This window comes from Zootoca vivipara, chromosome Z2 (assembly GCF_965207765.1).
Source record: "Zootoca vivipara chromosome Z2, rZooViv2.hap1.1, whole genome shotgun sequence".
NCBI lineage: Eukaryota > Metazoa > Chordata > Lepidosauria > Squamata > Lacertidae > Zootoca > Zootoca vivipara.
Window position 1 is genome coordinate 35,908,629 of NC_142585.1, and position 12,342 is coordinate 35,920,970.

The 12,342-nt window shown below is 46.8% G+C and overlaps 1 protein-coding gene across 5 annotated transcripts in view; it reads right to left on the minus strand.

Moving 5' to 3' along the window:
* Positions 1-1,164: 1,164 nt before the first annotated feature.
* Positions 1,165-12,342, minus strand: part of AK8 (adenylate kinase 8) — a 106,702-nt gene continuing 95,524 nt past the window's right edge. For all 5 annotated transcript variants that reach the window (XM_088664762.1, XM_088664763.1, XM_035102200.3 and 2 more), the window contains 2 exons: positions 4,828-4,908; positions 1,165-2,180 (listed from right to left, as the gene is read on the minus strand). In XM_088664762.1, the coding sequence (XP_088520888.1) occupies positions 1,925-2,180; positions 4,828-4,908 (337 nt within the window). In that variant the 3' untranslated portion in view covers positions 1,165-1,924. The remainder of the gene's footprint in view (positions 2,181-4,827; positions 4,909-12,342) is intronic.

The window sequence follows — 12,342 nt, forward strand, 5'->3', positions numbered from 1 at the left end:
TGAAACCCTAGCGAGCCTCCACCACCCAGTGCAGTTACCAAAAATCATTTTTCAATAAATTGTACAATAATTGTACATTTGAATATCTACTTGCCATTATTCTGACTATGTTAGTTATTACTTACATTATTACAAAAAACAGTAATAATTGAATGCAGTGACAATAATTTATGATAATAAAGAGTGGACACATAGTCCTACAGATACAACCGGCCCTTTGAGGGTGACCAAACTGCTGATGCGGCCCTCGATGAATTTGAGTTTGACACCCCTGACATACAGTATAAGAAAGAGCCAGGGGGCTATAACAGGAGGTAGGGAACCTCAGGCCCAGGGGCCAGATATGGTCCTCCAGACCACACCTGCTGTCCCCGGGCCACACCCTTCACTGGCCCTACTTCTCCCCCCTGAGTGCTTTTGCCTGGCTGGGATATATCCTTGAATTCTACTAATGCTTCTTTTGTGCATGAATGGAGCATAGAGAGGGGTGTGTGAGTCTGTGTAGAAATTGGACTACTGCACAAAGTGTAAAATCCACATTTGCCTCTGACCAGCACATGGTCCTCAACAAGTTGCCCTGAAGGGAGTGTGGCCCTCGGGCTGAAAAAGACAGTCAACCCTGGGCTATATCGTAGAGAAAGATGGACCTGTTGGGGGCCTTTTAGTGCAGACGCTGCCTGGGCCTGCATGGCTCAGTCCATGCTCTCCATTCCTTTGGTCAGAAACGATGTGGCAGTGTGTAGATAAATCCCTTAGGTCATCGGCTAAAGACCGGAGAGGAGACCTGCTGGAAAGAAAAGGAGACTTCTAGCTCAGACAGACAGTTCATGAGTTCTCTGGAGCCCCACACAAACATCTGCTGACTCAGCAGGATCCTGGCTCCCTCCACCAAAGAAGACGCCTGGTGTCACCAAAAGGGCACAACTGGAGTCCATCAGCCATCTGCTGTGAGATGCACAGACCCTTCCCCCAAATATGTCTGGCTCTGAGACAGGATTATGGCCCTATTGTTATGTTTCCATTATTATTTATCATTTCCTTTATAAACGGCTTTTATGTTCTGTTTTCCTCCTTCCCCCAACATTTCAATGGCACCTTTTAATTTTTTTCTTCCAGTGCAGGTCGGCCAACATCACACAATAAGGAGGCTGGAACATAAGTGTCTGCAGTTCAGAAAGCTTTTAATAGTCTGTCCTACATCTTCTGACCCAAGAACACACCAGGCAAAATTTGGGAGGAATCAGATTTACAGCTTGCCTTGAACAATCATCCATATAGGAAAGGACAGGATGGGGTTGGGGGGGGGGAAGGTTTTTCTTCTGTCACTGAACCACATGGGAATTAGCAGGACACAAAAATCCAAAAAGAAAAGAAAAATCCTGTTTGGTTGATAATCAAGAATGTTACCACCCCTTTAATTTATCTTGGGAAAACAAAACATCAAATTTACAGGGGAGGTGGGGATTTCTAGTCCACTTGTTTTAGGCCAGGGTTGAGGAACCTGCAGCCTTCCAGATGTTAGACGCCCAACTTCAACAACATCTGGAGGGTCACAAGTCCCCCATTTCTGATCTAAGGAGCGGCATTCCCTAGTGCATGCAGAGAGTGGAAGAATGTCTCTATTTAGAAGAGGCATTCCATCATGTGAGAGACGATGCTTCTTCTTGGATCAAAGTGGGACTCCCGACTCTTATCAGCCTCAGCCAAGCAGGGCAATGGTTGGGATGATGACAGTTGTATATATATGGATCCACAAAAGAGGGGGGGGAGTCCAATGCGATATGTGTACGGTTTTTGTTTTTGTTTTTAATTGTTGTTTGCAAAATTTGAATTTTTTTAAAAAAATTATTTTAAAAAAGTAAAGGGGAAAAAAGTAAAACAAAGCCAAGCCAAGCACTTGCCTAATCATTTTCAAGAAGACACTTCACACCATTTCTTGTGGCAAGCCTACGGTGGTGGGGCGGGGATTGACAATGTAGCTTTCGATGTACTCAAATACTGTCTGTGGGTCTTGGTCGCCGTTGATGAAAATGGCATCTTCGAAACAAGTCTCCAAGCCTTCGGCGATCCTCAAGTAAGCGTCCACTTTGAGTTTCACAGCCTCCTCCAAGTCCCTCGGATGTATCAGGAGGCGGTCACTGGCTTCCTTGGAGGCTGACGGTTGGTACAGTGTGTGGTACCTGGAAATGCGGGCAGAACAGTAAAAAGCTCAAAGAAGAAGCTCTACCCTACCTTTTTAAAGAGTGTCCAGGTGACAGCAGGAATGGGGAACCTTTGGCCTTCCAGCCCCTGTAGCCACAACAGCCAATGGTCCAGGGATGAAGGGAGTTGAAGTACAACAACATCTGGAAGCCCACGGGGTCCACCACACCTATTTTAAGAAACAGCATTCCCTACTGCATGTAATACATGGAAGGATGCTTCTCTTTAGAAGAGCAGTCTCTCATTCGAGAGAGGAGAGCACCTCTTCTTCCATCAGCAACTGTGTGGCACTCCATATATTGTGGGACTCTCACCAGCTGCAGCAAGCATGGCCCAATGGTCAGGGGATGCTGGAAGTTGAAGTCCAGCAACATCTGGAGGGCCACTGCTGACATGATATATAGCCATAATTCAGAAAAAAATACTCTTTAAAAACACAGGAAAATTGTTGGCAAAAGTGCTCACAAACAAACAAACCAAAGCTGGGGAGGCTTGGCCTACGGTTTTCTAGCCCCTGGACAAAGTTTTTTTTAAAAGAAAAATGGCAAGTCTTGCATTCAAGTTTACAATCCAATCCCAAAGGTAAATTCCCTGTCTGAAACCCTGGAGAGCCAGTGTAGACAGTGCTGAGCTAGATGGACCTATGGTCTGACTCCCATTTGAGGCTGCTTCCTGGGAGGTCCCCTGGCCCCTCCATTCACTGGAAGCTCGCTGTTTTCATGCTCCTTGGGGTAATTTATCTGATGCAGGAGCTTCCAGTATCTCCAATCACACAAATCTGAATGGAGCCTGGCTGAGTCTGTAGTGCAATGGGTCAGTGTGTCTGGTTGTTAACGGGAAGGTTGGTGGTTTGAGCCCACCGATGCAGGGGGATGGACTAGACACTCAAGGCCACTTCCAACTCTACAAATATATTCTATGCTAACAGAGGCTCATCAGCTTATGCATGGTGTGGAGATACAGAAGGGTGCCTCCCTCACCCCACCTTGGGATGAGGGGTCACCCAGTGAAACTGACTGGAGTAGCTTACAAGGAAGAAGCATACAGTATTTAATTAATTTACAAAATTTGCTACAATGTGGTGACAGCTAACTTAGATGGCTCCAGAAGGGGATTGGATGGAGGAGACAGAGATCTGTCCACACCTATTAACCACTATAGCTCAATGGTAAACGGTAAAGGACCCCTGAGCGGTTAAGTCCTGTCAGGCAACTATGGGGTTGGAGCACTCATCTCCGCTTTCAGGCCAAGGGAGCCAGTGTTTGTCCACAGACAGCTTTCCGGGTCATGTGGCCAGGATGACTAAACCACTTCTGGCACACCGGAGGACTGTGGCGAGTGCCAGAGCACACGGAAACACTGTTTACTTTCCTGCCACAGCGGTACCTATTTATCTACTTGTGTTGGTATGCTTTTGAACTGCTAGGTTGGCAGGAGCTGGGGCAAAGGAATGGGAGCTCACTCTGTCAAGCGGATTCAAACCGCCGACCTGCATGCACAGGGGCAATATACCTGGGAACACCTGTAGCTAGAAGACAAAACCGGGAGTAGCGGTTGTTGCCTTCATGTGCTGTTGTTGAGCTCAGACACAAGGATGTCAGTTTCGTTTTTGATTTCCATCCAGACTTGCTCACTATGGTTAGCACGGCCACTTACACATCAACACTGCCCCTCAAAAATGATTTGCATAAAATGTGCATGATGATTTGTATGTGTAGATGGGAAACCTCAGGCCACCTGGCTGAAAGTTGTTCTCCAGGCCTTTCTATCTGACCCTTAGGACTCTCCCCAGGCCATGCCCCTCACAGGATCTGATTGAGTTCCAAATTTTTTGTCTGGCAGGGGTGTGTTCTTGAACTCTGACAATGCCTCTTGCTTGTCTGGGTGAGGGACAGAGAAGAGTGTATGAGCATGTGATGAAATTAGCTTACTGTGTAAATGAGAAAACTGACACTTCCCACATTTGCCAATGGCTCCTCCCATCACTGGCAGGGCCGTCTTAAGCGCCACTGGTGCTGTGGTGCACCCTCCCACCCCGTTTCCCAGCGCGGTGGGCAGGTGGGCGCAGCGCGCACCACGGCTGCCAAAGGCGCTGCTGCGCGGCGGGCGGGCAGGCACAGCGCGGTTGCTGTGGGTGCAGCTGCGCAGTGGACCGGCGGACCGGTGAGCCAGCGGGCAGGCGGGCGCAGCTCGCGGCGCCCTCCTGGCGGGCCAGCGCCGTGGTGCCCTGCGCCACCCAGCCTGGCCGTAGGGCCGGCCCTGATCACTGGCATGCAGCCCTTGCAAGGTTGTCTAGAAGGGAAGGCAGCTTTTCAGCTTAAGAAGGGTGACCCACCCCTGGAGTAAATGCAAATGCAGACAGGGTTACTGTCATTCCAATGGAAATTCACCTCGCCCTAGTGGCGAAGGCTGTGACTAGGTTCATATGCCTGCTCAGTCTGCTGTCCAGGTGAGCCTGTCTGTTGAAGGGTAACTGAGGGCTAACTTTGAATTGCACTTGGACCAGACATCCCTTCAAAGAGTGTACTGTATTCTGCAAAACAAAAACAAAAAATATGCCCCCCCACTAGATTTGGATAAATTTTCCAAAGCAGTGAAGCTATCCCAAGCACACCTGCTACTAACCTTTCTCCAGTGACTGGGTCAAGCATACGGTAACACAGGCGCTCCAGAATGGACTCAGGTGTGATGTGCAGGAAAAACACCCTATTTAGAGAGGGGGGAGAGGGAAATGTTCAGTTAATGCCCCTAGCAGTAGCACACTGGCTGGTTTTTGAGAACAGCTGGATGCTTCCTCTACAGTAGGCCCGCAACTTATGCAGTGGTTATGTTCCAGGGATCAAGCTTAATGCCAAAATCACGTATAGTCAAAACACATTGGGTTCTGTGGCAGGTGGGACTGCCAAAGTCATTTCCACCCGTTTCTGCCCCCTTTTTGATTTTTAATAGGTTTTGTTTTTATTTTGCCATGCAAGTAAAGCTGAAAGCACACAAATTAAATGCACCCAAGTTGCCGGCTTGCTGTATCCTAAAGAATAATGATATTCAATTAACAATACAAGAAGCTGCCTCAGTCCAGGGCCAGGGTCTGTTCCCATCACCTGCCTGCACTTGGTCCTCTAGCCTGCAGAAGCCTTTCGGATGCTGCGGTCCCTCTCAATCAGCCTCCAAGTTAAGAGAGAGGACTTCTCTTCCAACAAAGGGACCCTGGCGGTCCTATCTGGCCGGAATGTTCCCAGTAGCACCAAAGTGCTGTCTCTAGGTGCCATTTTAATTTCCCATGTTTGCCCGCATTGGAGCATCATTAAAAGGGTGGCCCTTAAGGCAAACTGGAGTGTCAGTTGAATTCCATGCTAAGGATCATTAGGAAAGGAACTGAAGCTAAGAGTTAAACTGTGGAACTTGCTCCCACAGGAGGCAATTATGGCCACCAACTTGGATGGCTTTAAAAGAGGATCAGACAGATTCATTGAGGAAAGGGCTATCGATGTCCACTAGCCATGATGGCTATGTGCCACCTCCACTGTCGGAGGCAGTGATGCCTCTGAATACCAGCTGCTGGAGATCACAAGTGCTCAGGTCCTGCTTGCTGGCTTTCCATTGGGGCACCTGTTCAGCCCCTGTGAGAACAGGGTGATGGACTAGATGGGATCATTAGCCTGATGCAACACAGCTGTTCTTATGTCGGACCATTATCCTTCTTCAGGCATTACCTGTAAGCCCTCATGGAGCCCAGGAAGCTCAGTCCATTTGAACCTGGGGTTTCTAAGGAAGGGAAGGCCTTGGGAGACCTCTCCATAGAGGATGTGCCAGAGTTCCTTCCTGTGCTGGCTCCTTCCCTAGATTTAGTTTCTGGGCATGCCTTAAAGTCTAATCTACACAGAGGGATGAGCTGGAAGAAATCTGGCCTGTATCACTGCCAGTTGAGGGAGTTACACATTTTTAAATGCCCTCCGATATTAAAAACTCCTTGCCACACATAAATATTGTTTATTTATTGCATATATCAAGAAAAACAGAAACATAGGCACCCCACCCCACCCACTCCCCCATCCCGCCCACCTCTTCCCCCCCTTCTTCCTAATGTCCCAACAAGCAAGATTGATGTGTAACAATGGAAAAATTAATGAGACACTGCATTACCTTTGTAAACCAAGAAAATCCTCAATATTTTTTTTTTAAAAAAATAATGAGCACAACGGAGGCCATGAATGAACCTTTGTCCTTGATCTGCTAGTTTTCTCTTTGCATGGTGTGTGTGTTTTGTAAGGGAAAAGAACTGAGAGGAGCATTTGAATCTGGAACTCCCCCACCCGCAGGCTGAAGAAGGGCAATCTGTTCCACCACTCATTCATCATGTATATAATTTTGACCCTTGGAAGAAGAGCACCAAGACATAAACTCCTGGGCTATCCCAACTGACCACAGGAGTGTGCTCCTATTTTCAGATGCTCCCATGAGCCCAAAGCTCCCTGTCTGTAGTAAGCCAGCAACTGAGGGAGATGGCTATGTTAACCCTCTTTCACTTCTTTACTATACAGAGGGGGATTTTTTATGCTCATTCATAATTACAGCCACCACTTTCCAACCCTGAAGTATGAAGTGCATCCCAGGATTTCTCATACCTCAAGCTGCATAATGCAGGAAATATCTTTACCGAAGGGATATTGGAAGAGGTAACTTGGAAGAGGGGGAAATCTCCTGTTTATTATTTAGCTTTCTGTCTTTCTCCTGTTCCCTAATCCACTCCAAATTCTTTGTAGAAATGAACTTTTATTTTATTCTGGGAGGTAGGGAATAGGATATTTTGCTGGCTTTCCTCAGAATGCAATTTCTCCCTGCGGCTGGCTTCAAGACTATACTGCTTAGTTTTTATATTTCATTTCAATTCATTTGGGGGGGGGGCATGCACGTGCCTCTCAGACCGGTTAGTGTAAGCTTTAGACATTCACCAAAGGGAACATTTTATCCTTACTGGGGAGAATCAGATCAGATGAAAGCCGGAGGGTTCTATCACCGTGGCATGCACGAAGCAAGATTATTTGGCTCCTTTGTAGAACTTAAAGTTATGAAAATCATCTCGCTGGCTCTTCAAATGTTTACAGATAATGACTTCCACTTGCATTGAGTTGGGGGAAAAAAACACACCTCAGCCCAGCATTAAAAATAAAAAAAGCAGAAGATCTCAATGATTCCAAAGACAGGAGGAGAATATAACAGTTTTCAACAGTCTTTTATCCTTTACACTCCAAACATTTTGTTTCTGCTTTGTTTCTGTTGCCCAACAACCGTCTGGAATTGTGATTGTCACAACGGGTAACTAGTGATAAAGTGTATTGAGATGAATATTCTAGCAGAAGGCAGGGAAAGGAGCGGGGGGGGGCAACAATGTCTGCTTATACAGTCCTGATAATTGATACGGCTCCCCCTATTATTTTCCAAAATAAACAAAACAAAACAAAAAAGAAGGAAAGGATTATAACCTGCCATATCAAGGAGCCTTGTCGCTACTCATAGTCACTAAGTTGAGAAAAAGAGAAATGTAGCAGGAAACTGAGAAGGAAAAGCCACAGACCCACCCCTCGTAAGAAGCTGCCAGCAAGATGAACAGTGGAAGAGCCTTGTCGGAAATACACATTTTGTGTGTGGAGAAAGCGTGTCTTATTATTCAGTCTGGTGTCAGCAATAAAGACAAGCAGAGGGGAGGGGGGGAATGTTGTAGGGAGTCAGGTGGGTAATTCCTGACTCAGATGTGTTCATTGCCTAAATCAGCCATGGGGGAACGTTTGGCCCTTTGGGAGTTGCTGAACAACAGCTTCTGACAGCCCCAGGAAGCATGGCCAATGACCTGGAATGGTGGGCGCTGTAGTCTATTAACATCTGGAGGGTCAAAGGGATGAGCCATCGTCAAGCCCCTGCTACAGGCTTCCTCAAATTCAGTCCTCCAAATGTTTTGAGACTACAATTCCCACCATCCCTGACCACTGGTCCTGCTAGCTAGGGATCATGGGAGTTGTAGGCCAAAAACAGCTGGAGGGCCGAGGTTGAGGAAGCCTGCCCTATTATATCCTGGCAACACCCAGCAGTTGAAGAAGAAGGCCATTTAAATGTGTCTGTGGGAGAGGGGTTATTGGCATACCCTCCAACTACCAGATTGAAAAATCTGGGGTCAGCGGCCACCCGGCACTGGAAGTCGCTTCTACGTGGTGGCATGGCAGCGTAAGTCACTTCTACGCATGTCCAGACATGCATAGAAGCGACTTCCGGTGTCAGTGCTGCCCAATTTCCGGTGCCCAGACATGGGTGGCATGGCGCCGAAAGTCGCTTCTACGCATGGCCAGACATGCGTAGAAGCGGCTTCTGGTGCCGGGCTGCCCATGTCTGCATGTCCAGACATGCACAAACAGCCGGGAGCTGGGACATGGCCATCGGCAGGAGCTTTACAGGATATAATCAATTCGGGATAACAGCGGGAAATGGTAACAAAATACGGGGGTTTCTCGCGAAAAACAGGAGATTTGGCAGCTGTGGTTATTGGTTTGTTCACTTTTGTTTAGTTTTATTATGTGTTTTTATGTTGTGAACCACCCTGTGATCTTTGGATAAAGGGCAGTATACAAATTTAATAAACAAACAAACAAGGAAACAAACAAGGAAACAAACAACCACGTTCTGGAGAGGATTACAAGGCATCTTTCTATGCTGCCAGAACTGCACAGCCCACCCTATTTATTGGTCTCCCAGGATAATCAGTTTGGTTTCCTGAGCAGAAGATTCGGAGCTGGAGAACAGAGGACAGCTCCAGCCCTACCATTAGGAAGAGCAGCAGGTGCTTGCAGTGGGGCGGGGGGCATACACATGTAAGCAGACAGCAATTTCCACCCAGTCCTTTGTTCTTCACCATCAGCACTGTTTCCATTCTGCTAAAGTTCAGCTTCCACAAAACCTACATTATTACTCCCACTGTCTGCTAAAACATAATTAATTACAAAGAGTTGTATCCAACTAAGTTTTGCTCTACCACTGAACTACAGCCCTTCCCCAATTGTTTTAGCTTTTATAGATTACATTAGAATCATAGAGTTGGAAGAGACCACAAGGGCCATCCAGTCCAACCCCCTGCCAAGCAGGAAACACCATCAAAGCATTATTGACATATGCCTGTCAAGCCTCTGCTTAAAGACCTCCAAAGAAGGAGACTCCACCACACTCCTTGGCAGCAAATTCCACTGCCGAACAGCTCTTACTGTCAGGAAGTTCTTCCTAATGTTTAGGTAGAATCTTCTTTCTTGTAGTTTGAATCCATTGCTCCATGTCCGCTTCTCTGGAGCAGCAGAAAACAATCTTTCTCCCTCCTCTATATGACATCCTTTTATATATTACGGTAGTATTTTTACTGTTTAAAATTTTTGAACCAGCCCCAGCGGGCATGGTTAATAAGTGCCCTCCAAAAATGTATAGGGTTATTTCTACGTGTGTAGAGCAGATATCTGCATAGATATCAGGAGTGGATGCAATCAAACTGTGATGCTGAATAAAAATAAAAAATCCTTCCAGTAGCACCTTAGAGACCAACCAAGTTTGTCATAGGTATGAGCTTTCGTGTGCATGCACACTTCTTCAGATACCATGTGATGCTGAATGATGATTTGGGCCTTGAGGTGGACAATGAAAATCTGTTGGATGTGGACTAGAAGGAACAGGAACATTCTTGTGGGCACAAGTCAATGAAGCTCTTCAACCGGGACTCCTGGGTGCTAAACCATTGAACTCACTTCAACAGGAAATGAGTTGGTGATGGCCACCAACTTGGATGGCTTTAGAAAAGGATTGGACAAATTCATGGAGGAGAATAATGGCTACTAGTCATTCTGGCTAAACTGCCTCCACTTGGAGGCAGTAATGCTTATGAATAGTAGGAGGGGAGAGAGCTGTTGTGCTTGGGTCCTGGGAGTACAGGATGTTGAACTAGATGGGCCATTGGCCTCATCCAGCAAGGCTCTTCTCATGTTTTTAGTGGTGGTTGTTGCCCATTGGGCCCTGTAGGTCAGAAGGCAGTGGCCCTGCCAGTAGACACAGCCAATGACAGGTGAAGCTGGAAGCAATCAGAGGTGGGGCCAACTCATTCTAGTTCTGTCCCCATCCTCCTCCCTGATGAGTTGTAGAACACTGGGCAACACTGAAACTATGGAGGAAGAAGCTGGCTGGCAGAGCCAACCCCTAAAGAGGAAAAGCAGGCAGGTGGGGTAGAGGGGCAAAGGCAGGCTGTGGTTGGTGGGGCAGTGCCCCTATATGCCCTAATGGACCAGTCTCCTCTGGTTTAAAGCTACTTTTAAACTTCTGCTTTTATTGTGAGACAGCAACTTTCAAAAATAGAAGGCCATTCATCTTGTTCTATACATAGCCTATACATCTTCCCCTTGGTAAGCAGGGACCAGCTGACTGCTTTCCATTCTGCATGCTCTCCACTCGGCAGGGGGTGGGGGGCACTGGCTGATCCTTGCTTAAAATGGGAGCATAACTGATAATGCCACAACTTCCCCCAGCTGTGCCTAAACCTGTGTGTGTGTGTGTGTGTGTGTGTGTGTGTGTGTGTGTGAGAGAGAGAGAGAGAGAGAGAGAGAGAGAGAGAGAGAGAGAGAGAGAGAGAGAGAGAGAGAGACTACAGTGGTACCTCGGTTTATGAACACAATTGGTTCCGGCAGTCTGTTCATAAACTGAAGCGTTCATAAACTGAAGCGAACTTTCCCATTGAAAGTAATGGAAAGTGGATTAATCCGTTCCAGACGGTCTGCGGAGTAACCGTTCATAAACTGAAGCGAACTTTCCCATTGAAAGTAATGGAAAGTGGATTAATCCGTTCCAGACGGGTCCGCGGAGTACTTAAACTGAAGCGTTCATAAACTGAAACATGGGTGTAATTGGTTCCGGAAGTCTGTTCATAAACTGAAGCGTTCATAAACTGAAGCGAACTTTCCCATTAAAAGTAATGGAAAGTGAATTAATCCGTTCCAGATGGGTCCACGGCGTTCATAAACCGAAAATTCATAAACCGAGGTGTTCATAAACCGAGGTTCCACTGTATTCCTATGATTACTGCTGTTAACTACTCAGTTGCCAAATGTTGCAGGCCTGCCTTGCCATGGCCCCAGAACAATATATATCCACAGCGGGGAAAGAGGCAGTGAAATCCAGTCTTCCTTCTTAGCCATGTAAGGCTGCCATCTAGGGCAGGTGCAGGGAATCTTTGGTGTTCCAGATGTTGCTAGACTAAAATTCCCATCAGCCTTAGCCAGCATGGCCTGGGATGATGATGACAGTTCAGGAATATCTGGAGGGCCAAGGGCTCCCTCCCCCTTGATCTACGGTGACACTGCAGAATGAATAGCTTAAGAGGTTCCCACAGATACACTTCCTGCTCTGCCTTGCCCATTCTGCTTCTAATTAGGAAGGAAGGATTTGATACAGTTCACGTTCAAATTCACACTCTATGATACAATACATAAACTGCAACACAGCCCTCCTTCAAAATTCACACCACCAAATTTTGCAATGCAGTCCTCTCTAGTCAAGTGATGTGTACAAAAACGCAAGGAGAATCTGCTTCTGCTTTTAAACTAACCACAGTTCTCAGTGGGAATTTGGTAACTGTGGTTATAGCCAAACTACAGTTTAGTGTTACAAGGCTTTCCTCTTTGCCGAGTCTGATGACTGGCGAACTGAAGAAGGGGAAAGGAGCCTATTCAGGACATCACACTCAGCCCAACTGATTCACAGCTTTTTGTACTTCAAAGCGGAAAAACTGACATGGCCTTCATGCAGGAGAAGTCTCTATCTCATCTTACCAAATCCTGAACATATACAACTTTGTTCTGATAATATTATATAGGGGATCAATCAGCTTCAGGGCAACATGTCCAGTCTAATCCTCCTCCCCACCCCACCCCGTTCCCATCACTAAATCTGCAAGGAATCGGGAATATCTGGTTGTATCCAATGAGCAAACCCATTGAAATTACCAGATCTAAGTTAGCCATACCCATTAATTTGATAACTCTGCTCTGTATGAAGCATTGAATACATCATCCACTGAGGGGGGTGTTATATAAGCATATGGGGGGGAGGGGAAGCACAGGCAAT